Source organism: Lonchura striata, chromosome 7 (assembly GCF_046129695.1).
Source record: "Lonchura striata isolate bLonStr1 chromosome 7, bLonStr1.mat, whole genome shotgun sequence".
In the NCBI taxonomy this organism is placed as follows: domain Eukaryota; kingdom Metazoa; phylum Chordata; class Aves; order Passeriformes; family Estrildidae; genus Lonchura; species Lonchura striata.
In genome coordinates, this window is record NC_134609.1 from 37,187,692 (window position 1) to 37,213,452 (window position 25,761).

The window sequence follows — 25,761 nt, forward strand, 5'->3', positions numbered from 1 at the left end:
CCTGTGCTCCTGGAAATCATCCCAAACTGGCCCGAAGGTGGCACTTTTGGACTTTCCGTGGAAGAGGAAGAAGAGCAGCTGACACATGCTGAGGAGGAATCCCGCTTTTGGCAGCAGGCACCTGACAGGGAAGCAGGGTCTGTGCGCTGCTGGCTCTGTGTCTCTCTCTCGGCTTTGGAAGAGGACGGGACGGGTCGGAGCCGCTGCCCGGGGAAGGGAATTCGCTGCCACGGCCACAGCCCAGCGCAGAGGCGCTTGCTGTGCTGTGGGGGGAGGCTGTGCTTGTGCGAGCAGCCCCCGAGCGGGGCCCTCATTCCCCCGGTGCCCGCGGGCCCTGTCCCCCCTGCTCGGTGCCGGATCCTGAGCTCGCCTCTCCCTGCCCTGCTCAGACCCGGCTGCCGCTGCTCCGAGCTTTCGCTGCTCTGTGCCTGAGCAATGGGTTTGTAAGCAAGTTTTACAATTTGATAGAACGTTCACACAGGCAAATATTGAGATAAGATTTGTTGACTTAGGAAAGCTATGGAATTGAGATGATATTGTTGAGAAAGAGATTCAATTAGAAATAAGTTTGAAAATATAGCTTTATAAATGGGTAGATATTTTAGAGCACTAGAACTCTGAAATAAGTATTGTAATAGGACTATATGAGGTAACAGTATAGGTGCTTGGTGTTAAAGTAACATTCGTATTGTGTGGTAAAAGCTAATATCTTGAAAAACATTTATATGGCACTGTAATTAGGAAATTACTTAGCTTTTAATAGAATAATGTTGAGTTCTATATTTTGTATGTTTCACTCTATTGGGACTGATAATAAAATCAAATATTCTAAAACACTGCTCAGTTAACTCTGTTTTGTTAGAAACTAAAATAACCAATACAACTGTGTTTGTGTTATAAAAACCCCAATAACTCAAGTATCTTTCAAGCAGTTAAGAAACTCAAAATACTTTCTGTTCAGTGCTACTACAAAGAAGCAGGATCCCAAAGAATTCGTTCTACAAAAAAAACCCAGTCAAGTCTTCTACCTATGTCACTAGCTCGACTCAAACACAAACCAATATTATCTCCTATTACACAACATCAGGGAAGCTTTAAAAAACACAATCAAGCACAAAATATCCCAGCATCACAAAGACGTTTATAAAAGCCTTAAAGCTCTAATCAAATGTAATTCTTATATTTCGAAGCAAAACCTAAAAAATGTAGAGTCTTAAGTCCAAAACCAATTTCCAACTATAAATAATATTTCTCTGTTCACCATCTCTGAAGCTTAGTTAAACTCAAAACCTACAATGCTTGTAGCACAAACAGGAAGCACAGGACCACTAATGTATTGCCTGTGTACAAAGAAGGTAATTCCCTTATTTAAGCAACCAGCAAAGCTTCCTGCTTCCTCAGCCCCACCTGCAGAAGCCTGGCGTCCCGAAGCGCGTCTCCGCAGCCTCCGTCCCCTTCAGCCCTGCCCGGGCCCGAAGCCCCGCGCGGAGCCGCGGCAGCCCCGCCGCTCTCCCGGCTGCAGCCGCCGCTGCCATCCCCGCCCGCCCGGCGATCTTCCAGCCCGCCTCGCAAGGAGCGAGGGCAGCTCTGCGGCACGACGGAGGGAGGCTGCTCTGCCAACGCGGCCGAAGGACAGGCTCAGGCTGCGGGAAAAGGGAGGGACGTGAGGAAAAACCCGGCAGCGGCGAACTCGTCGTGCCCGGGGCGCGGCCGCTCTCAGCCCAGCCCGCTCCGCCGCTTGCGGGACCGGGACTCGGGCCCCGGGCCAGGAAATGCTTTTCCCAAGTCGGGATTTCCCTCCCAGCAGCTCAAGTCTCTCCTCTTCAGGAGCAGACCACGCAATGCCCCCAGTGATTTGCCGCTGGGAGCACTGGAAGAGATCCTGGAACACTGGGAGGGAACATGGAGAGAGGCACCAGGCATGAAGCTGCAATAGGTCGGTAGCGACGGGCTGGCGCTGCCGGGCCGGACTCAGCCCATCCCTCGGCGCTGCAAACGCCGCCAGCACCGAGCGATGCCGCCGCACGCCCGGCACTGCCGGTGCCGCGCCCGCCGCACCCAGCGGGGCTGGAAGCTCCATGGAGCAGCTCAGCGCCTGCTCCGCGCTCGGCCCTCCGAGCCCGGCCCGGAGCTGGGCTGGGGACACATCCCCATGGTGGGGCAGAGCCGCTGCTCGGGGCCCGGGGGATCCTTTATCCCCCTCGGGCAGCTGCGAGAGGCCGAGGGCAGAGTCCTGCTTCCGAGGCTCGAACCCCTGCTGCTCCACCTCTCGTGCTCTTGCGATGATTTGTTCGATACTAAATTCCGATAATTCCCCCAGCCGTGTCTCCTATTCCGGTGACCGGTGAGTGATCTCTCCCCGGCCTTTTCCCGACCCTCGAGCCTTCCCTGCTGTGTTCTGTGCCTGCCCGGGGCAGGAGGAGAGGCACAGAGCGGCTTTGCTGGCCCGGGCACCTGGCCAGGCGCAGCCCGGCCCGGGAATCCCTGCCAAAATTCACTCTTGAGAGCCCCAGAAGCAGCTTCCCCGGGGCTGCGGTTCTTCACCAGATTCAATGGCGTGGGGACTTTTTCTTAGCAAGGTTTTTGCAGGACAGGAGGGACCTGACTCGTCTCCTCGCGTGGCTTTTACCACTGCCATATGCCACTACGTCTGGCTGCCAATATGGCTCCGGGAGTCCTTGTAAAACAAGAAAACAAAAGGGCAGCCCTGATTTCCAAAACACGCCCTTCCCTTTCCTTCCCCCACCGCTCGCTGCTCCCCTCTCCGGCCCTCGCCTCATCCCTGCGCGCTCAGTGGTCAAAACGACCAAAAGCCGCCCCCAAGAACGATCGGTTTAAAAGTGCGGCACCACCTCCACTGCCCAGAAAGTCAAATTCCGGCGACGGCGGCGGCGGCAGCACCCGCAGCGCGGAGCGAGCCCGGCGGCGAGGCGGAGCCCGGCGGCGAGGCGGAGCCCGGCGGCGAGGCGGAGCCCGGCGGCGAGGCGGAGCCCGGCGGCGAGGCGGAGCCCGGCGGCGAGGCGGAGCCCGGCGGCGAGGCGGAGCCCGGCGGCGAGGCGGAGCCCGGCGGCGAGGCGGAGCCCGGCGGCGAGGCGGAGCCCGGCGGCGAGGCGGAGCCCGGCGGCGAGGCGGAGCCCGGCGGCGAGGCGGAGCCCGGCGGCGAGGCGGAGCCCGGCGGCGAGGCGGAGCCCGGCGGCGAGGCGGAGCCCGGCGGCGAGGCGGAGCCCGGCCCGGTCGGGACCCGCGGTCGGTTCTGCCCCAGCTCGGGGCTCGCTGCGGGCGGAGGGGCCGCGCTGAGGGCCAGGGGGGTTCTGGCGAGTTCCTTGTGCCGGGTTCCTCCGTGTCCCCCCTGCGCTGGGATCGCGGAGGGAGCGGCTGCCCGCGCTCTCCTCCTTGCCCGGATCGCTGGGGACGAGCCGGGGCCGCAGCAACGATGGCTCGTCCCGGTTGCTCTCGCTCGGGCGGAGGCGGCTGCTCCGTGCCCGGGACAGTTCCCGGCCGTGCGGCTCCGGGCTGGGGCCGCTGCTCGGGCGGGAGGTGTCCGTGCCCGGCTCGGGGCTGGCACGGGATGAACCCGAACGTGCCTCAGAGCCCAAAGCGCTGCGGGCGCCGAGCGGGGGCAGAAAGCGCCGCACGCTGCCCGCTCCGGGGCCGAGGCTTCTCGGCGCTGCGCTCTCTGCCAGGAGCCGCTCCACGGGCACGGGCAGGGAGCCAGAGCGGCTGTGCCGGCGCTCGGTGTCCCCGGGCTCCGAGCCGCCGGGGCACGGCATGCGGGGGACAATGGTGAACCCCCGGGGCTGCTGGTTCCTGCCCCTGGGCAGGCGGGCTCCGAGCCGCAGCTGCCCTGGGCCGGCAGCATCCGGCAGCTGCCCGGCGCTGTCAGCGCCTGTCCCGCACGGAGCTGGGCTGCAGCGGCTGCAGAGCCACAGGGGCCGGGGCTGCGGGGAGCGCAGAGCTCCCGGAGGCTGCGCTTGTCTCCGCAGCTGCTGCCGCAGCCCTGGGGAGCGGGGACAGCGCAGCCAGAGCCCGCACCGCCCTGCTGAGCCTCGGGGTCCCGCGGGGCCGGCACCGGCTGTGACCTCGCATCGTGTCCCTTTCAGGGTGCCACCACCGCGGGTGTAAAGCTGTTCCCGAGGCGATCTCCGAGAGGCTTTGTCAGCACTCCTGATGGGTCGGGAGCAAGGTGCTGTTTGTTCCTGGCAGAGAGATGAGGGCTGTGAGCTGCAGGAGAGTGAATTCTGCTCCACCCATGGGGGGGTCAATGAGTCCCTGGAGAACCGGTCAGCAACACAGAATCCACTCAGAAGATTCCTGGGTGAGTGCAGGGCCACCCTGTGGACTCTCGGGAGGGGACAGTGTCACATCCCAAGGCCAGGGCTGGCAGGTGTGTGGCTGTTTCCCGATGTCTGGAATAGGCCTCGTGCTCTGCTGGGCCCCATCAGTGGCTGGAACCAAGAGCCCCAGCTGCCCCCAAGGCTGTGCAGTTCTCCTGCTGCAGCCTGTCCCCACAGCTGTGTCCCTGCCTGTGCCCAGGCTCTTGGCTCTCTGGCTGCCAGCTGAGTGAGGGGCACAGTGGCTGAGGGGTCCCTGCTGTGCTCCCTGGGCACGGGGTGAGCAGATTGCAGGGCCGGGTCTGGTTCTGGCAGCCAGCAGCTCTTTCCTGCTCCAGGTGAATGGTTCAGCTCCCGTCCCGTGCTCACGGCGGTGCTGATTCTGCTGCTCCTGGTGCTGGTGCTGGCTTTGGGGGTGGCCTTGGCTGTGCAGTCAGGTAAGGGAGGGGCAGCAGGCTGGGCCCAGCCCCTCGGGGCAGAGCAGGGTCCCTGCTCCCTGCAGAGGGGAATCCTCAGACCTTCTCCTCTTCCCCCTCCAGCACCACAGGTTCCAGTCACACCTGCGACTCCGCAGTTGGTTCTGGGCTGTCCCCGTGGCTGGGTTGGGTACAATGGGGTCTGCTACTACTTGTCAAGGGATTACAGGAGCTGGGATCAGGCTCAGGAACGGTGCTCGGAGCTCGGGGCCTCCCTGGCCATTCTCCAGGATGAGGCCATGGTGAGTGAGGGGCTGCGGGTGGTGTGGGGTGGCTGAGGGGAGCCTGGGGGTGCTCCTGGGCCGGGCTGGGTGCTCGTAGGGCTGGGGGTGCAGCCCTGTGCCGGGGCCTTGCAGGGAAGGAGCCCCGGCGTGCGGGGGCAGCCCCGGGCACGGGTCCCCCCGAGGGGCCGGGGCAGCTCCCACTCCTCTCTCCTGGGCAGGATTTGCTCTTCCGCCTCCGCGGGAACGTCGATTACTGGATCGGGCTGCGCAGACGGGGCGAGCGCCTGCACTGGGGGGACGGCAGCAGCTACAGCTCCAGGTGAGTGCCGGGGAGCCGGGCAGGGCCTGGGGGCACAGGGGCACAAGGTGTTCCCCTGGGAACCAGCGCTGTCTCTGCTCCTCCCTGCAGGGTTCCTGTCCTTGGCAATTCCCCGTGTGTGTACCTGGCTGACAATAAATTCAGGACCAGGGATTGCTCAAATGAGCGGCCGTATGTCTGCAGCAAGGCCCAAGCTGCCCTGTGACAGGGCTGCAGAAAGGACCTTGTCCACACTGGGCAGTGCCAGCTTCGGCTCTGAGCCCAGCCCAGGGCTGTCCTTCCTCAGCTGCACCCTGTGCCTTGCACGGACTCTCAGGGTCACCTCAGTGCCTGTCCATCCCCAGTGCCAACACAGGGGTGGGTGTTCAGGGGAAAAGTCTCTGCAATGCATCCTGCCCCCGAGGTTGCCTGCAGTGAGTGGATTGTCCTCATTACACAACAAGATCCAGTGAGCAATCTAATCTCTCTGAGGTCTTGGAAATCATCACAAAGTGGCCTGAAGCTGGCACTTCTGGACTGTCTTTGGAGAGGAAGAAGAACAGCTGACACCTGCTGAGGAATCCCAATTTGCATCAGGTATCTTACTGCAAGTAGTGGTTTGTCTGTATATCTGTCTTTCTGTTGGAAAGGATCTGACTGTCCTCCTGTGGAAAAATGACAACCAGGAGCAGGTCAAGGATTTGTCTCCCTGAGGGACAAGCATTGACATGACATGATTGTAACTGCCATCCCTCTGTGCCACTGTCTGAGGAGGAGGGAGGGAGGGAGGGAACTGAGAATAAAATGGAGCCCAGGAAGGAGAGGATAGCGTGGGGAAGGTGCATTTTTAGGATTTGGCACACTTCTCATTCCCATGCTCTGATCTGTTTGATAATAAATTCAACTAAAATCAATGACCCCAGTGGGAGCCTGTTACACCCATGACAGTGACAGATCTCTCGCTGCCTTTCCTGAGCCCCTCGAGCCTTCCCTGCTGTGTCCTGTGCCTGCCCAGGGGCAGGAGGAGAGGCACAGAGTGGCTTTGCTGGCCCCGGGTCCTGGCCCGGCCCAGCCCAGCCCCAGAATCCCTGCCAGAATTCCCTGCACCATTTCCCGGCCCCACGGCGGCTCCGGCTCCGCGGGCAGGCGGCTCCAGGAGTTCAGAGGGGTAAAACGGGACCGAGGGAGAGGAGGCAGCTGGAGCCAGCGGGGGAAATGTCTTTGCTGCGAGCTGGCAGGGAGAGGAGGAGGCATAAAGTGATGCAAAGTAAAGGGGAGAGAAAGAGGGACAAGGCTGGAGCGGTGGAAGGCGGCGGGGATGCCATGGGGCAGGCGGGCATTTTGCTTTCCAGCTGTGTGGGAGGAAACCGAGAGCTCTCAAATCCATGTAGGAAAAGAGGGGATCTCGGGGTTCTGTGGTCAAGATGAGCCAAGATCCTAAAAAGTTTTTTCCTCCCAGCCCCGCAGCCAGAGTCGCTTTTGCTTCTCAAGGTTGTTTATTTTCTCCTATCTATAACATTCAATTTCTGACCTGCTGACCTCTGCCTGGCAAGTCAGATCATGGCATTCTGTCTGCCCTCTAGGCTGGTGTTAACATTTTATATTATGAACTTCGTATACTTTATTTACCATTAATTTCCTACCCATCACCTATGTTAGACAGTGTGTCTCTACTCCAAACCAATAAAAGTGTCACCATCATAGTGAAAGATGGAGGACAAGAAGGAGAAGATACATCGAAATTCCTCCCTCTTGCCTCCTCAACCCCATTCTAAAAAAACCCCAAATTTCTGCTTTTTACCCCGTGTTACATTAACTCAACTCTTGTGACCTGTAAATCTTCACACAAAGTTGGCAGTTTTTTCCACGGACTAAAATCAAAGCCACGGGTGTTTTTGACTTCGTGCCAAGGTCTCCGAGCCCCCTGCCAGGGTCTGGAGACAGCCAGGGCAGCCAGAGGGATGTGCTGGGCTCCCACCAGGGGAGAAGTAGCAGGTGGTGGTGTATTGGCTTTGGTTCGCTGATTTTGAGATTTTTTGCTTATTGTACTAAATTAGCATGGTGGGTTTAGTGTTGGCTAATTACTAATGTGTTTACTTTTTGTTGTGGGGTAGGATTAGGAGAAAGGTAAAGTAAGTTTAAAACTTTAAAAGGCTATGAAGAGAAATTTATTTACAGTAATTAAGAGTAATAAGAATTAGAAGAAAACATTTAGGGCACTTTTTTTTTTTTACTGGTAATGTAAAGGAAGAAATCTTAAAATATTAGTTAGCTTACTACTTTTCAAATAGTTTCTTTCAGATTACGGAGGGAGAGAAGTCTCTCTCCTTAATGTTATGGAGACTTCTCCACAAGGAAAAAAACCCACGTTTTTTATGGTTCTTAATTTTTTTACCACAAGTTGCTGCTTGGGGAAACTTGTAATTGTGATGTCTCTCTTGTGTTTTACAAGCTTTTTTTACAGCTTGTTTATGGGCTATGTTAACTTATGGGGTATTGTTTTAAAGATGAGTTGTTTAAAGGTAAAGGTTTTTATTATCTGTTTTTGAAATTATTTTCATCTCTGGGAACAGATATTTTTGTTTTCTTGGGGGCACAGTATTTTATTAGTCTTCTCTCTTTTTTTGTTTAAACTTTTTGTAGTTACTTTAATATTTCTTTACTTTGGTTTGGAGGCATTTGTTTGATATTAATTTGAACTCTTTAGCCATCTATACTTTTAAGAGTTATTGGGACAAAAGTCTTTGTTCCATAGTTTTCTAAGAGGATTTTAGCTTTAAGATTTAGGCATTTCTTTATTGCTGTTGTTTGGGACTTTATTTCTTCTTTAGTGACTGTGAGAACCCCGGCCTTGCTCTGGGGTCTCATATGGTGGTGAAATTCTTCCTCCAACCTGTGCTTCCAAAGAAAAGCTCCGCAGGCTTTAGCTGTTCGATCTCAAGGCAGTTTATTTTTAGTTATCTAACAGATTATGTTCTTGGACTGCGGCTATTTGATCAGCGGCCTGGGTAGAGGCACACACACACACTGACATCCTCTCTATCTGCTGTCTTCTTTGTCTCTCCCATCTGCCCAGGGCTGCTGCTGTCTTTTATAAGATATATTATGTATAACATGTTTACAATTATTCCCCAATACCTACTACCTACGCTGCCAAGTGTTTTTCTACTCTAAACCAATCTGTGAGTGCCAACATCACCAAGAACATGAAGGTAAGGAAAAAGAAGGAGGAAGAATAGGATCAGCCCACTTTCCTCCATCTTAGAACTTCTGACCCCCATGTACAAAGTGAAAACCCCCTGTACATGTGTTAAAACCCCCCTGTACAATACTAAAAAAATTTCCCCTCTACTTTGTAATTACTTATACTATACTATCTAACCTTTTGTGACTGCTTGTTCCACCTCCAAAGTTGGTAACTCATTCCATGGCTCAAACTCAAAATCACAGCTGTTTCCAGCTGCCTGCCAGGGTCTAGAATGCTTCTGACCAAGGCCTGGAACCTCTAAAAATGTCTGAGAGACATTTTGAGTTCCCACAAGTGACTTTGATGATTTCACGTTGTTCTTTTACATGTTGGGGTGTTTTGTTTGGTTGGTTTGTGCCAGCAGCGGCTGCAGGGCTGGATTTTGGGTTCTGCCGGTTCAGTTCGAGCTGCAGGGTCACGGTGCACGGGCCGTGGGGCCGCCTCTGCTCTGAGCTGTCCGCGCTCCGTGCTTGTTAACCGCAAGATAAAAAACACGAGTTCCCGAGTTTTGTTCGTCTGAAACATGCGTGTTTCATAGAAGGGCGTACAAGTGTGAACCGCCAATAGTTAACCCTTCGCGGTACGCGGCCCGCCCATCTCCAGCAGCCGGGGCTGGGCTCGGCTCCCCCCGGCTCCTCCCTCCGCGGGCCAAGGGCCGCCCCTCGCTGCTTTCCCACTTTTGACTGGTGAGAACGGCCAAAACCCTCCCACACCGACACCGGCTCCACCCTACATGGGAATTCCACTGTCCGTGGGGTTAGTCAACACATGTGTCGGTCCTTTCGGCCGGGAGCGGAGCGGCGGCGGGGGGCGAGGTCGTGAGGGACCGGAGCGGCGGCGGCCCCGGAGCCCGGCGAGGCGATGGCGAAGCTCGGAGGCGGCTCCAGCCCCGGCGGGACCCGCGGTCGGTTCTGCCCCAGCTCGGGGCTCGCTGCGGGCGGAGGGGCCGTGCTGAGGGCCAGGGGGGTTCTGGCGAGTTCCTTGTGCCGGGTTCCGCCGGGTCCCCCTGCGCTGGGATCGCGGAGGGAGCGGCTGCCCGCGCTCTCCTCCTTGCCCGGATCGCTGGGGACGAGCCGGGGCCGCAGCAGCGATGGCTCGTCCCGGTTGCTCTCGCTCGGGCGGAGGCGGCTGCTCCGTGCCCGGGACAGTTCCCGGCCGTGCGGCTCCGGGCTGGGGCCGCTGCTCGGGCGGGAGGTGTCCGTGCCCGGCTCGGGCGGGCAGTGTGTGGATCTGGGCTCTTATGGATGGATTGCAAAGAGCAGCAGGCACGGAGTGGGCGGAAAAGCGCCGTATCCGCGTCCTCCGGGGCGGAGCCGCCTTGGGTTCTTGATATGCTGGGCCTCGTCAGTGGCTGGAACCAAGAGCCCCAGCTGCCCCCAAGGCTGTGCAGTTCTCCTGCTGCAGCCTGTCCCCACAGCTGTGTCCCTGCCTGTCCCCACAGCTGTGTCCCTGGCTGTGCCCAGGCTCTTGGCTCTCTGGCTGCCAGCTGAGTGAGGGGCACAGTGGCTGAGGGGTCCCTGCTGTGCTCCCTGGGCACGGGGTGAGCAGATTGCAGGGCCGGGTCTGGTTCTGGCAGCCAGCAGCTCTTTCCTGCTCCAGGTGAATGGTTCAGCTCCCGTCCCGTGCTCACGGCGGTGCTGATTCTGCTGCTCCTGGTGCTGGTGCTGGCTTTGGGGGTGGCCTTGGCTGTGCAGTCAGGTAAGGGAGGGGCAGCAGGCTGGGCCCAGCCCCTCGGGGCAGAGCGGGGTCCCTGCTCCCTGCAGAGGGGAATCCTCAGACCTTCTCCTCTTCCCCCTCCAGCACCACAGGTTCCAGTCACACCTGCGACTCCGCAGATGGTTCTGAGCTGTCCCCATGGCTGGGTTGGATACAATGGGGTCTGCTACTACTTGTCAAGGGATTACAGGAGCTGGGATCAGGCTCAGGAACGGTGCTCGGAGCTCGGGGCCTCCCTGGCCATTCTCCAGGATGAGGCCATGGTGAGTGAGGGGCTGCAGGCGGTGTGGGGTGGCTGAGGGGAGCCTGGGGGTGCTCCTGGGCCGGGCTGGGTGCTCGTAGGGCTGGGGGTGCAGCCCTGTGCCGGGGCCTTGCAGGGAAGGAGCCCCGGCGTGCGGGGGCAGCCCCGGGCACGGGTCCCCCCGAGGGGCCAGGGCAGCTCCCACTCCTCTCTCCTGGGCAGGATTTGCTCTTCCGCCTCCGCGGGAACGTCGATTACTGGATCGGGCTGCGCAGACGGGGCGAGCGCCTGCACTGGGGGGACGGCAGCAGCTACAGCTCCAGGTGAGTGCCGGGGAGCCGGGCAGGGCCTGGGGGCACAGGGGCACAAGGTGTTCCCCTGGGAACCAGCGCTGTCTCTGCTCCTCCCTGCAGGGTTCCTGTCCTTGGCAATTCCCCGTGTGTGTACCTGGCTGACGATAAATTCCGCAGTGAGATGTGCTCAAATGAGCGGCCGTATGTCTGCAGCAAGGCCCAAGCTGCCCTGTGACAGGGCTGCAGAAAGGACCTTATCCACGCTGGGCAGTGCCAGCTTCAGCTCTGAGCCCAGCACAGGGCTGTCCTTCCTCAGCTGCACCCTGTGCCTTGCACTGACTCTCAGGGTCACCTCAGTGCCTGTCCATCCCCAGTGCAAACACAGGGGTGGGTGTTCAGGGGAAAAGTCTCTGCAGTGCATCCTGCCAGTGGTGCTGCCTGGAGTGACTGGATTGCCCTCATTATATGTTAGGAACACAGCTCTCTATTCACCCTTTTGATAAAAGTTTTTATACATACCTTTAATACAGACATAGAAATTATTTTATAAATATTTTAAATGTTTATATATTATGACTTTACATTAACATGTTCTTTCGTTTGGTTTTAACTTTTGACTTGTCTTCATGCTATCTTGTCTAATTAAACCAATATAATTTATGTTTTCTTGTGGTTCTATCTTGTATTTTCACTCCCTGATGAGGGTCAATAATTCTTCTTTTTGTTCACCACTCTTGTTTCTGATTCCATTATCGTGTCTTTCAGATAAGAAAGTCCCCAAATATGGGAAATCAATTATTTTACATCATTTTCTGAGTTAGTTACATTAAACAATCATTTCAGCATTTCACAGTCTCTATTATTTCACGCTCTAAGACAGTATCTATTACATCTCTAGTTATAGAAGCTATATGGTGCATACATACAGTGACAGGTTATACTATATCAAAAGCAGTAATTACAATGTGTAGTATATCGGAATTCTTGTGGTCAATAATAACTTGAAAAACCAAAGTTAGTACATAAATGTGAAAGCCATAATTATAACATAATAGAACAAACTCGACTGGGGAATGCAAATTTCCCTGGATTCCTGGAAATCATCACTGGCCTGAAGTTGAGACTTTAGGATGGTCCTTGGAAGATGTGAGAAAGGACCCTCACTTTAAAAATTTCAAATGCTCATGAAATCATAACAAAAAAATACGATACTAAGGAATAATTACAACACTGGGCTCTCTGGGGCTATCAGCCACGTGCACATTTACAAAATGGGTGCTCTGCCTTTTATACCCTCAGCCCCTCCCAGAGTTGTGTCAGTGAACCCCTTCTCTGCCGTGCACTGGTGCAGATCACTTCCTTACATCTCGACTGCAGCTCAGGTGCTGTCCTGTCGCCCCTCCTGGTAAGAAGCCGGCCCTCCCCAAATGCCCTGGCTGCTGAGGCTGCTACAGGGGCAGGGGAAAGGGGGCTGGGGGAGCTCATATTACAGTAACAGCTCTATACATTTACAAAAATTCTCCTAATATATACATAATATCTATCTCTTCATTGTGAGAGCCACCCATCACATGAGTCATCTATAACAAGTCACACTTCTCCTTTCCTATGAATCATGTGGCTTGAAAAATTACCTATTGTTTTCAATTCTGATTTTTAATGAATCACACTAACATCTGTTGGTATGGGCAAGGACAGTGTGAACAGAAGGAAAACATCTCAGGGTTTCTTTAGACACACTTATTTGGAATGGACCAAATGGCACCACTGAGTTCTGGTATGGCTTTTTTACCCCATCTGCCATGCCTATAGGGTGCTGCCCATGGCAGGTGGATCTCAGTGGTGAGTCCAGAGGCCAACTCAGCCTTGCCTTCTAGTCCCTGTTGTATTTAGAGGCAGCTGAGGAATGTCAGAGCTCTGCTGTGGTTTCTTGCCCCCACCTTACCATGCCTATGGGATTGCTGCCCACAGCAGGGCTATGGAACCTTCTCAGTGGGGAATACAGGGGCCAACCTGGTTTTGCCCTCTATTTCTTGTTCTACTTTACTTGTTGGTCCTTAAGGAAACCTCTCCAATGCCTCTTACAGTTCCCTGTGTACTTCCCCACAACAGATGCTTGTAATTCTCATCTTCCAAAACAGGACACTTCCATTAATAAATGATACAGTTCAATCTCCCCACCTAAAGTGTGAGTTCATCTTCAAGCTGGTGGAAGTTCGACTCCACTGCTGGGACATCTTTGAACTTCTCTGATTGTCTCTGACCCAGTCTGGATGCTGCAGGCTGTTCTCTGGGTTCTTTCCCCAGCCTTTCATTCTGTTGGCGTGAGCCGCTCTCGCTCTGCGCTTGGCACAGCCCATTCAGTGCTGAGCAGCACCTGAAAGGGACCTCCCCACTGAGGGCTGAGCACTGAAGGCAACGGGCACAGCACAGCCTCGTGTGTGTCATTATTTGAGAGGGTAATTGAGTCTTACAGTGGTTACCCACCGCTGCTGGCACAGGGAACTGCCTGGCCGAGGAAGCACCACAGTCCCAGAGAGGTTTAGCACTTGGCCTAGCACCCCGTTCTGCTGGCAGCAGTTTTTGGGGAGCGTGGGCTAGAACAGCAGTGGATCACAGTGACTGCAGATACCCCTGTTTATGGGGATTTAATGGGAACTTCACACTATTAAATTTGATGGAAGTCACTGCACACAACTTTACATCAACCTTTTGGGAAACTTATACATAGAGGCAAATTCTTCTCCTTATGAGAGCAGAGTGTACACAGAGAGCCAGGAGCTGCTCCAGCCAGCAGAACTGGGTAGTGACACATACACAAACACAGGTGTATATGTACATATATATATATAAATATATATTTAGGTCTGTTTTTTAGGTCTGTCTGAGGAGGGACAGCAGTGGGATGCACGGAGCCGTGTATCCAGAGCCATCTGTGTCCCCCGTCCCAAATTTCACATGATTTGGAGACAGTCCCCCGCTGCCATGAAGGTGATTTGGGAACACATCGGGGTTTTCCGAGTCCCTTGTTCATGGTGCCAGATAATGCAAGAGACCTCGTATTGATCGTCAATCTAGGCAGGACAGACATAGGTCCAAACCAATGTGGTTAATCAAACGTTCTCTGTTTATTGTTTATAGAATGGCCGTTTATATACACTTCAATATAGTTTACAATTGTGAGCACACTGTCATTGGCAAGCAAACATTGTTTGTCTTTGTCTTAAGGTGGTTAAAGTTTCACACTGCAGGCCTATACTAACTCACAGCCAGAAAGCCCATTGCTCTCTGCTTACCCCTTAACATAATTGCTCACTGTGCACAGACCAATTTCTGACTGCGCCACAGCTTCAAAGGCCTCACTGAGGCCGTGGCTGAGGCCGAGGCTGGGGCAGCTCAGCCTTCACTCCAAATATAAATCGTGTCCTGTCCCTCTCAGAAATCCTGCTGCAGGAGAGGGCAAAGAGACCACGCTGGATTCTGGCTTCTTGCCCCTCACCCTGCAAGGGCCAGACTGAGCACCTTTGGCTGGCCTGTCTTCCCCAGGAGCCTGACCAGCTCCAAGGAGAGCACTGGAAAGATGGATTGAGCATCACTGCTGGTGCACAGCACACGTGGCATTTTTCACCCCTCACATCACCATGGCATGCTGGGCTAGGAACTAACAACTCCTTACCCCAGTGCCTTAGAAGCTCGTGCTCTGTCAAGGGGCACCTTTGACTTTGAGCTGAGGAGGGCACGTGTGGCCTCTGCTGCTGGGGAGGGCAGCTCACAGTCCCCTGGGATGGGGAAAGGAAAGCTCCAGGCCTCTCTGCAGGGGTGACAGTGACTCTGAAACACAGTTTTCATCCAGATTCCTTCTCAGACTGAAAGGGGGAAAGGTGCCTGTGTTTGGCATGGAAATTGAAGTGGAAAACAACTGTAATTTCTAATAAATAATTCTGATCCATGTAAGGTCTCCTGCTTTCTAAAGAAGTTTTGGTTCAGTCAGACAGAAAATCACCTTCTGATGTACAGCTGCCAGTGCTGACCTAAGGTTCACTTTTACAAGGCATAGATTCAGTTTTCTACAGCAGTGCTAGAGATTCTATGAACATCTGAACCCCTGTGGTGTAACAAAGCCTTTGAGACCCAGCTGCGAGAGGGCAGCCACAGGCAGGAAGGCAGCTGCACCTGGTTAGCAGGAGGTTAAATGGGAACCTTACAGCAAGATTCACTGTATAGGCAGATATTGTCACATCCTGTGGTTACCTTGGTTTCTGCTGGGAAAAACATCCTGACAGAAACCACTGCCAGTGCCACGGGAAGAGTTTTAGGGCTAGATGCTAACACTAACCCTAACTGCTGGCCAAGAGTGGATGTGCTGTTTCTGATGCTGCTAAACTATTCCATGGCTCACCTGCAGCCCAGAAACTTCTGCTAGGAACTTAGTGATAAAAATAACTGCACTCTTTTCTGGGGCTCTTTTTCTTTGGGATCCTACAGACATTTCTGAGTTAGCTCCCTGGCCTCACTACATCTGTCTATTTGCAAATCCAGCTCTTAGGCAGAAGGATGCTTCCAAGGTAAAAGGATTTCTGAAGCAGTGCTGCCCTGCAGCACCGGGGTGCCTTCAGGCCATCCATCCCAAAGGAAAAGTGACTTCTGGGCCCGGGAGAGCCAAGAGATCTGTTGGCTGGAGAAATCAGGAGCAGAGAAGGCGATTCCAGCTCTGCTGTTTGCTGTTCCTCCCCATTAGACAGGAGAGGATCAAGCACATTCAATCAGCCTTTGCTTCCTTAGGCACGAAATCTCGGAGGAGACAAGGCCACCTCAGGGCCTCCAGACCCCACCTGACAAAGGAAACGCTGAAACCTCACCATGGTCTCCGCCACTAACATGAGGAACTTTTCTTGTGGGCACCCAACAGCATTTCCCACACAGCCCAGCTGCTGCTGAAAATTGCATTCACATTCAGGGGGAAAGAAACATAAAGAAAGGAATCATAGACATCTGAGGTAAAATTAGAGTTCCATAGAAGTAAAATTTCTCTTTGTTTTCAACAGAGGCAGATTTTCATCTTTTAAGCTCAAATCTTCTCTGGCAAACAAAATAACACAAAATATAGAAACACTTTGCATCAAGCATGAAACATTTGGTTTTTTTGGGAATTCTATTTGTACATGAAGTGTGGCTGGATGAGCACTACAACAGAGGTTTTGGTTTGTTAATTTCAGATTTTTAAAATTTTGAGATGTTTTAATTACTGTGTTGATGAGTGCGATGGGTTTTAGTGTTGATTAATTACTAAGGTATTTATTTTTTGTTGTGAGATAGGATTGTGAGAAAGGTAAAGTAGGTTTAAAACTTTTGAAGGGTATAAAGAAAATTTTATAGAAAGTAACTAAAGGAAAAAGTATCTTTACAGCTTTTTTTTTTAAATGATAATGTAAAGAAACTAAATTTAAAATTTTTTGTCAGGTTATTAGTTTTTAAATGTTTTTTTTAAGTTTTTTTAGGGAGAGAAGTCTTTTTTATTAAATTTATAGAGACTTCTTTATAAAAGGAAAGAAAACAGGTTTTTGTGGTTTTTATTTTTACTAGGAATACTAGTTCTTTGAGGAACTTTGCCATCATGAAGTCTTTCATATTTTTATAAGCTTTTTTAAATTTTGTTGATGAATTATATTGATCTATGGGTATTGTTTTAAAGATGAGTTGATTAAAGGTAAAATTTTTATTATTTGTTTGTAAATTATTTTCATCTCTGGAAACAGAGGTTCTTTTTTTTTTTTTCTGAAGTATAGCATTATTTTTCTCTCTTTGTTTGTTTAAACTTTTTATGGGATTACAGTTATTTTAATATTTGTTTATTTTAGTATGGAGATTTTTATTTAATATTATTTGAATACCTTCATTTTTTATAGTTTCATGTGTTATAGGAAAAATGGGGCTTTTTCTTCACAGTTTATCAGAGGATTTCAGTTTTTAAATTAAGGTATTTTCCCATTTTTATTGGGGATTTAACTTCCTTACTGATTTTGATGGGTTTTTTTAATATGCTTGTATCTTGTAGTATTTTTTACACGAGGGTGATTGAAGGATGGAAAGGGTTTAACATTTCGTTTTGGATCCATTTGTTTTGCTGATAGCTTGTGGCAGGAAGGCGCGGCTGGGACAGTGGCCGGTTTGGTTTCCGTGGTTTGTTTCTCCTTTTCCCGTGTTAGATTCCCGCTCCAGGGCTCCTCTGCGCTCTGCCGCTGCAGGGTTTGTGCTCTCAGCCCGCTGCGGGAGGGATTTTTTGGCAACAGCCCCGGCCCGCTCTGCTTTTGGCTCTGCAGCCTCCCCCGCCCTCCTGCCCGGCAGCTGCTGGCCCGGCCCGGCCCGAGCGGGGCTGATGCGGGCCCGGCCCGGGACAGGGGGCTCATCCCGGGACAAGGGGCTCAGCCCGGGACAAGGGGCTTATTCCGGGACAAGGGGCTTATCCCGGAACAAGGGGTTTATCCTGGGACAAGGGGCTTATCCCGGGCCAGCGCTGCCCGGCCCGGCCGGGCTGAGCCGGGGGCTGCGGCCGGGGTCGCCACCTCCTCGCCGGCTGCAGAAGAAGGAGCAGGTTCCTGGGGTTTTCCTCTTTGATTTAACACGTGCGTTTCACAGAGGCGCGTTCAGCTTCTCAGTGGTGCTACAGAAACTTTCCTCCTATTCCAAAGCGCAACTCCCGAAGCACACAAATACTGAGACTACTGCTACAGACTGCAGCGATTACTGAAAATTCTCTCCTACTGGCAGTAAGAGTAAACATGCCTAAAGGTTATTTTGTATGAAGAGTAGCTACACTGAATGGTTTCAACATCAAAATCAATGGGGAAACAGTGAGTTCAGGTAAAGTTAAAGAAATAAACACTGTGTTTCAGATATTTCCTGTCACATTTTCAAGCCCAGTCACACACAGGAAACTGCCTGAGGCAGGACCAGAGCGCTGTTAGTTGCACTGTTAGTAAGACTGGGCTTTTTCAGGGAGAGGAGGGAGGAGCAGAAGCACAGCAAAGCTCTGCCAGCTTTGTGTCCTCTCACAGAGGATAAAGTAAAAGTGACTGCAGTAATGCCGTTTTAGTACTACCCAAAGGTATGGCACAAGAGCAGGTTGAAAATGAGTAATCACAGAGAAAGAGACAAAAAGGCAGGTAGTGTTAAAATGGAGGAGGAAGCTAGTGTTTGACATTTTTGTATTATTTCCTCCTTTTCTCTTTGGGGATTTCCTACGTGCTCTGGGTCTTACTGAGTCGAACTGCAGACTGTAGACTGAGCCCTCCTCCTTGACAGAGAGGATAGACAGGCTCTCCCGACACAACTCCCCGATTAGCGAGAGAAGAAAAGAAAAGAAAAGAAAAGAAAAGAAAAGAAAAGAAAAGAAAAGAAAAGAAAAGAAAAGAAAAGAAAAGAAAAGAAAAGAAAAGAAAAGAAAAGAAAAGAAAAGAAAAGAAAAGAAAAGAAAAGGAGAGACAACTGCTCAATTTGAGAATATAAAAGGGTTATTAAACCTTAACAAAAATACAACAAAAGGACTACATAAGGAAAAATTTGCAGTGCTGGGAACTGCCCTCGTGGAAACCACATGGCCGGTTCCTCTTCGAGATCGATGCTCGGTCTTTTATTACCCTGGGGGTGCATCAGTCTGCCCTGGTCCCTCCCAAAGTCTCTCAGGCAGCTCTTCTTTGCCGTTTATCGGTGGAGATTGCTTTCTTGTAGCTGGATGGGAGGCCAGGTGTTGCCATGTCCACCCCAGCACCGAGCTTTTCCATTCCCAGCTGCCCCATGCCAGGGACACTTGTGCCCTTCTTTCTCCCTGTGCTAGACACCCCAGGCTGTCTGATGGCACCAATACAGAGGGGGGAAAGGGAGCTATGAGGAGAACAGAGGACAGCTAAATCTCAAAAACATAACTATACATCAATAAAGCTTCTCTTAATATTCACACAATAGTCATCCTTTAATTGCGAGAGCCAATCATCTCGTTATCCATCTATAACAAGAGAGAGGAGGAAAAGAAAAAAAGGAGAAAGAAAGAAGTAGTTTTGCCTTCTTGGGAAGCAAAAGCAAAGACCAGCTTGCGCCCTTGGCACGGCAGCCCAAGCAGCTGCCGAGCTGCCTGCGTGCTGCCCCGGCCCTGCGGCTCCAGGCCGGCGGCGCAGCAGAGAATTCTCCGCAGCCCGGCGCTCCCGGGCCAGCCCTGCGGGCACCGCCGCTCCGGGCACCTTCCAGTGGGGATTTCCCTCCCAGCGGCTCAAGTCTCGCCTCTTCAGGAGCAGACCACGCAGTGCCCCCAGTGCTTTGCCGCTGGGAGCACTGGAAGAGATCCTGGAACACTGGGAGGGAACTGGGAGCACAGGGAATGCCAGGAGGGAGCTGGGAGGGAGAGTGGGAGCACCGGCAGTGGACAAGAAGGAGCACTGGGAGGGATATCAGGAGCTCTGGGAAGGAACAGTGCTCCCAGTTCCTGCCCGGTGCTCTCAGCATCCCTCCCGCTGCTTGCCAGGAACAGGGACACTGGCAGGGAGCTGGGAGGGAACTTCTCAGCACTCTGCAAGGTGCAGCAGCCCAAGGTGTGACCAGTGAGGAGGGGGAAGTGCCCCCAGCCCCTCCCCACGGCCACCAAAAAGAGAGGGGTTACGAGGAGAAAAGGGATTGAAATGAAGAAGGGAAAGCTTTTATGTAATTTTGTTTGAACTGGAGAGAATCTCCAAGCACCTATGATTTGAAGGGTCTCAGTTGAAGGAAAACACACCTTTTTCGTCGTTTTGGGTGCCTCACTAGGCAGGCAATCACTGCTTTCCATGATTTTCATGTTTAAATGGAAGGAGAATACCTTCATGGTGCCTTTTGACTTGAAGGAAAGCAACTAATTTTCATCAACTTCACGTTCCAATGGAGGGCAAACACGGCTGTCCCTGGTCTTAAAGGGTTTCCCTTGAGAGGAACCTCTTTATGTGCCATTGTAAAAGTTCCATCGAGGGGGAGCCTCCATTTGTAGGGACCTTCACATACGAGAAAGATGTCCAAAGTCCCCAGAACGGTCTTTGTTCAGGGAAATTGAGCAGGAGACTCTATTTCCCCTCATTTTCGGAGGCTAAACTGGGAAAAAATCCCTTTGATTCACTTTTTATTCGGGGTTAAACTGGGGGGAGACCCTCCTTATGCATCATTTAGGGATGTAAATCAGTATGGAGCTCTCGTTCTCCCTTTGATTCAAGGCTTTGAAACGGCGACAAGAGGCAGTATGTCTTTGGTTTAATTCATTAAGAAACTGAAATAGTTCGGTAGCGACGGGCTGGCGCTGCCGGGCCGGACTCAGCCCATCCCTCGGCGCTGCAAACGCCGCCAGCACCGAGCGATGCCGCCGCACGCCCGGCACTGCCGGTGCCGCAGCACAGGAGTCCCTGCAGTAATTAATTGTTTTGAGACAGAGGAATTTCCTCCCAGGCGGCTCCGCTTCTTCCTTAACACGGTTTACGGTAGACGATGACACCGTCGGTTGTTCTGTCCCCAGTCCCTCCGGCCCCGGCGGCTTTCCCCGCGCTGATTGGTCACGATGCCCAAAGCCCCGCCCACGGCGCGGCGGCTGCAAATAGCGCTGGGAGGGCGGGAGACGAGCGGGGCAGGAGCGCAGCCCGGAGCTCGGAGGCGGCTCGGCCCAGGTGGGACCCGCGCTCGGTTCCGCCCCAGCTCGGGGCTCGCTGCGGGCGGAGGGGCCGCTGCTCGGGCGGGCGGTGTCCGTGCCCGGCTCGGGACTGGCACGGGATGAACCCGAACGTGCCTCAGATCCCAAAGCGCTGCCGGCGCCGAGCGGGGGCAGAAAGCGCCGCACGCTGCCCGCTCCGGGGCCGAGGCTTCTCGGCGCTGCGCTCTCTGCCAGGAGCCGCTCCACGGGCACGGGCAGGGAGCCAGAGCGGCTGTGCCGGCGCTCGGTGTCCCCGGGCTCCGAGCCGCCGGGGCACGGCATGCGGGGGACAATGGTGAACCCCCGGGGCTGCTGGTTCCTGCCCCTGGGCAGGCGGGCTCCGAGCCGCAGCTGCCCTGGGCCGGCAGCATCCGGCAGCTGCCCGGCGCTGTCAGCGCCTGTCCCGCACGGAGCTGGGCTGCAGCGGCTGCAGAGCCACAGGGGCCGGGGCTGCGGGGAGCGCAGAGCTCCCGGAGGCTGCGCTTGTCTCCGCAGCTGCTGCCGCAGCCCTGGGGAGCGGGGACAGCGCAGCCAGAGCCGGCACCGCCCTGCTGAGCCTCGGTGTCCCGCGGGGCCGGCACCGGCAGTGACCTCGCATCGTGTCCCTTTCAGGGTGCCACCACCGCGGGTGTAAAGCTGTTCCCGAGGCGACCTCCGAGAGGCTTTGTCAGCACTCCTGATGTCTCGGGAGCAAGGTGCTGTTTGTTCCAGGCAGAGAGAAGAGGGCTGTGTGCTGGAGAAGGGTGAATTCTGCTCTGTTGATGAGCTTCAGAAGGAGCCCCTGGAGAATGGAACAGTAATCACCAATGTACTGAAAAGGAACATCAGAATATTCCCTGGTGAGCAAGGCCCCCCCAGTATTGACTCTAGGCAGGGGACAGTGTCACCTCCCAAGGCCAGGGCTGGCAGGTGTGTGGCTGTTTCCCGATGTCTGGAATAGGCCTCGAGCTCTGCTGGGCCCCATCAGTGGCTGGAACCAAGAGCCCCAGCTGCCCCCAAGGCTGTGCAGTTCTCCTGCTGCAGCCTGTCCCCACAGCTGTGTCCCTGGTTGTCCCCACAGCTGTGTCCCTGCCTGTGCCCAGGCTCTTGGCTCTCTGGCTGCCAGCTGAGTGAGGGGCACAGTGGCTGAGGGGTCCCTGCTGTGATCCCTGGGCACGGGGTGAGCAGATTGCAGGGCCGGGTCTGGTTCTGGCAGCCAGCAGCTCTTTCCTGCTCCAGGTGAATGGTTCAGCTCCCGTCCCGTGCTCACGGTGGTGCTGATTCTGCTGCTCCTGGTGCTGGTGCTGGCTTTGGGGGTGGCCTTGGCTGTGCAGTCAGGTAAGGGAGGGGAAGCAGGCTGGGCCCAGCCCCTTGGGGCAGAGCGGGGTCCCTGCTCCCTGCAGAGGGGAATCCTCAGACCTTCTCCTCTTCCCCCTCCAGCACCACAGGTTCCAGTCACACCTGCGACTCCGCAGTTGGTTCAGGGCTGTCCCCATGGCTGGGTTGGGTACAATGGAGTCTGCTACTACTTGTCAAGGGATTACAGGAGCTGGGAGCAGGCTCAGGAACGGTGCTCGGAGCTTGGGGCCTCCCTGGCCATTGTCAAGGATGAGGCCATGGTGAGTGAGGGGCTGCGGGCGGTGTGGGGTGGCTGAGGGGAGCCTGGGGGTGCTCCTGGGCCGGGCTGGGTGCTCGTAGGGCTGGGGGTGCAGCCCTGTGCCGGGGCCTTGCAGGGAAGGAGCCCCGGGCACGGGTCCCCCCGAGGGGCCGGGGCAGCTCCCACTCCTCTCTCCTGGGCAGGATTTGCTCTTCCGCCTCCGCGGGAACGTCGATTACTGGATCGGGCTGCGCAGACGGGGCGAGCGCCTGCACTGGGGGGACGGCAGCAGCTACAGCTCCAGGTGAGTGCCGGGGAGCCGGGCAGGGCCTGGGGGCACAGGGGCACAAGGTGTTCCCCTGGGAACCAGCGCTGTCTCTGCTCCTCCCTGCAGGGTTCCTGTCTTTGGCAATTCCCCATGTGTGTACCTGGCTGACGACAGATTCTGGACCAGGGACTGCTCAAACGAGTGGCCGTATGTCTGCAGCAAGGCCCAAGCTGCCCTGTGACAGGGCTGCAGAGAGGACCTTGTCCACGCTGGGCAGTGCCAGCTTCGGCTCTGAGCCCAGCACAGGGCTGTCCTTCCTCAGCTGCACCCTGTGCCTTGCCCTGACTCTCAGGGTCACCTCAGTGCCTGTCCATCCCCAGGGCCAGTGCTGGGCTGGGTGTTCAGGGGAAAAGTCTCTGCAGTGCATCCTGCTGTGGTGGTGCTTGGAGTGACTGGATTTCCCTCATTATATGTGTGGAACATAGCTCTCTAATCACCCTTTTTATAAAAGTTTTTATACATACCTTTAATATAGACATAGAAATTATTTTATTGTCTTGGTTCGACAAGACAGGAGTCTGTGGAAGAGGGCAAAGCCTCCTGTGCAATGGAGAACGGCAAACCCCCCTCCCTCTGAATTACCAGGATCTTTAAATTAAAAGGCTCTCAGGCAAAGATGTGGGAATGGGAGTAACAATTATTTACTAGGAGAAAACTAGACAACAATTTAAAAAGGCAAATGCAATCGGTACAAACAAAACCAGTGAGAAAGTCCAGAACCTGAGGAGTCGGGGTGCCCGTAGCAGTTCTGCTGGGACAATTGCTCCCCTTGCAATGGTTGATGAGTTGCAGCTGAAGTGGTGATCTTTAGAAGGGTACAGTTTTCCTCTGAAGATCTGGTGGCAGTGGGGCCGGTCTTCCTCTGCGCCGGGGTTGCCTCTGAGCTCCGCCGCCGTCGCCTCAGCGCGCGCCGGCTGCTTCGCTGTGAGTGCCGCCGAAGAGAGAGAGAGAGAGCTGCTTCTCTGGGAGTCCCGCGAAGAGAGAGAGAGAGAGCTGCTTCTCTGGGAGTCCCGTGAAGAGAGCTGCCTCCTCTCCCCAAAAAGCTACCCCTTTAAACAATAATAGAGTGCTTGGCTTTCCCCTCTGGGTGGGACCCCTCACAGTGTTACATTTACCAGCCCTGCATTGAATCAGTCAATGGCCCACTAACAAACCATTACCTCTTAGGAGCAAAACCGGTTCTTGGAAAAGATAACAAAACCTGTCCAACAGGTTTGCCTTCAACAGATGGCAAATAGAATACAAGCTTATCTTACAACCTAGGACATTATCCACCCCTTATTCTATTTCCATCTGCACACCATGAAATCTTACACCCAGTTCTCTCTTAAGACCAAGTTTCCCTGTGGTACACAGCGGGTCTCCCCATCTTTCTGCATTACCCACCAAGTGTAACCAGGTCCTTGAGCAAAGACAATCCCACGAATGGGTTGGTCTTTGCCTGAGGTGGGATTAATCCAAAGAGTTTTCCCTAAAATACCTTTCATATGTACTACAGGGACCTTATCTCCATCTACTGTGTGTAAAGGTTCTGACTGGGCAGGGCCAGCTCGATTGACAGACCCTCGGGTGTTGACCATCTGTTGCTTCTCTTTCAACCGCCACTTTGCTCTCGGGGGTTCCTCGCACTGTCCCCCGTCCCTCCCCGGCCCCCCGGGATCCTCCGGCTAGCTGTCCCCTCCGGGGCCGGGATTTTCCTCGGTCCCGCTGCCCTAGGCTCACCAGGCAGCGTCTGGGTTAGCACGGTCCGAGCTGCAGCGCTGCCTCAGTCGCCGCAAGGGTTCGAGATAAAGAGACCAAGAGAGACCAATGGTATGCTTGTCCAGATAGATTGTATTGCCTGAAGCATTGCAGTGACCAAAGGCCCTGGGCTATTGCCCAGATACAGTTTTATACAGCAAAATTAAGAGATAAGGTCTTAAACAATAGAGACAGTGTTCAGCTAAGGCACATCAGAACCACCCCAGGGGCCAGGTCCAATGGGAACTGCTCAGGGGTGGGGAGAAGGGGGTCTACAGAGGAATGCTGAAGCGGGACTTTCCCGAAACAGTGGAGCATACATAAATGTATCTTTTACCTCGGTTTACCATTCCCAAGGCCTTTCTAATACAATGGGGCAGACATGAATGTATCCTTTTCCTCAGTTTACCATTCCCAAGGCCTTTCTAAAACCTTCCTCCACGCTACCATGCCAGCATGACTGCAACAACCATCCAGGTTGCTTTTGCCAGGTTAATTTCCCAGTTTCTAAATGTTCCCCCACCAAGTGCCTTTAGGGTAGTCTTAAGGAGTCCGTTGCACCGTTCAACTTTGCCGGCAGCTGGAGCATGATAGGGAATATGATAGATCCATTCGATACCATGTTCTCTGGCCCAGGTGTTGATAAGGCTGTTCTTGAAATGGGTGCCGTTGTCAGACTCAATTCTCTCAGGGGTGCCGTGTCTCCACAGGACTTGCTTTTCCAAGCCTAAGATGGTGTTCCGGGCAGTGGCATAAGGTACAGGGAAAGTCTCCAGCCATCCAGTGGTGGCTTCCACCATGGTCAGCACGTAGCGCTTGCCTTGGCGTGTCTGGGGCAGTGTGATATAGTCAATCTGCCAGGCCTCCCCATACTTGTACTTGGACCACCACCCACCATACCATAGGGGCTTCACTCTCTTGGCCTGTTTGATGGCAGCACACGTCTCACAGCCATGGATAACCTGGGAAACACTGTCCATGGTTAGATCCACCCCTCGGTCTCGTGCCCACTTGTAGGTGGCATCTCTGCCCTGATGACCTGAGGCATCATGAGCCCATCGAGCCAGGAACAACTCCCCCTTATGGTGCCAATCTAAGTCTATCTTTGACACCTCTATTTTTGCTGCCTGATCTACCTGCTCGTTGTTTCGGTGTTCTTCATTAGCCCGACTTTTGGGGACATGGGCATCTACATGACGGACTTTCACCGTCAGCTTTTCCACCCGAGAGGCAATGTCTTTCCATATATCAGCAGCCCAGATTGGCTTTCCTCTACGTTGCCAGTTGGCCTTCCTCCACCTTCCCAGCCAGCCTCACAGAGCATTGGCTACCATCCATGAATCAGTATAAAGGTAGAGCTTTGGACACTTCTCCCTTTCAGCAATGTCCAGAGCCAGCTGAACGGCCTTGAGTTCGGCGAGCTGGCTCGATCCACCTTCTCCTTCGGTAGCTTGTGCAACTTGGCGTGTGGGGCTCCATACGGCTGCTTTCCACTTCCGGTTCATCCCTACAATGCGACAGGAAGCGTCAGTGAAAGGAGCGTAGCAGGTCTCCTCTGCTGGTAGTTGGTTGTATGGTGGAGCCTCTTCAGCCC

The 25,761-nt window shown here is 54.0% G+C and overlaps 3 protein-coding genes across 3 annotated transcripts; all 3 read left to right on the forward strand.

Moving 5' to 3' along the window:
- The first annotated feature begins 3,212 nt into the window (after positions 1-3,212).
- LOC144246633 (C-type lectin domain family 2 member B-like) lies at positions 3,213-6,243 on the forward strand. The gene is made up of 6 exons (XM_077784801.1): positions 3,213-3,246; positions 4,101-4,315; positions 4,670-4,768; positions 4,871-5,049; positions 5,250-5,350; positions 5,441-6,243. Exons 2-6 carry the CDS (start codon positions 4,168-4,170, stop codon positions 5,553-5,555), a joined length of 642 nt encoding a protein of 213 aa, XP_077640927.1. The 5' UTR covers positions 3,213-3,246; positions 4,101-4,167; the 3' UTR covers positions 5,556-6,243.
- Positions 6,244-9,337: 3,094 nt separating this feature from the next.
- Positions 9,338-11,671, forward strand: LOC144246634 (C-type lectin domain family 2 member B-like). The gene is made up of 5 exons (XM_077784802.1): positions 9,338-9,480; positions 10,176-10,274; positions 10,377-10,555; positions 10,756-10,856; positions 10,947-11,671. The coding sequence occupies exons 1-5, from the start codon at positions 9,438-9,440 to the stop codon at positions 11,059-11,061; spliced, it is 537 nt and encodes a 178-aa protein (XP_077640928.1). The 5' UTR covers positions 9,338-9,437; the 3' UTR covers positions 11,062-11,671.
- Positions 11,672-20,448: 8,777 nt separating this feature from the next.
- Positions 20,449-23,306, forward strand: LOC144246578 (C-type lectin domain family 2 member B-like). The gene is made up of 6 exons (XM_077784495.1): positions 20,449-20,500; positions 21,136-21,362; positions 21,742-21,840; positions 21,943-22,121; positions 22,303-22,403; positions 22,494-23,306. Exons 2-6 carry the CDS (start codon positions 21,203-21,205, stop codon positions 22,606-22,608), a joined length of 654 nt encoding a protein of 217 aa, XP_077640621.1. The 5' UTR covers positions 20,449-20,500; positions 21,136-21,202; the 3' UTR covers positions 22,609-23,306.
- Positions 23,307-25,761: the final 2,455 nt, after the last annotated feature.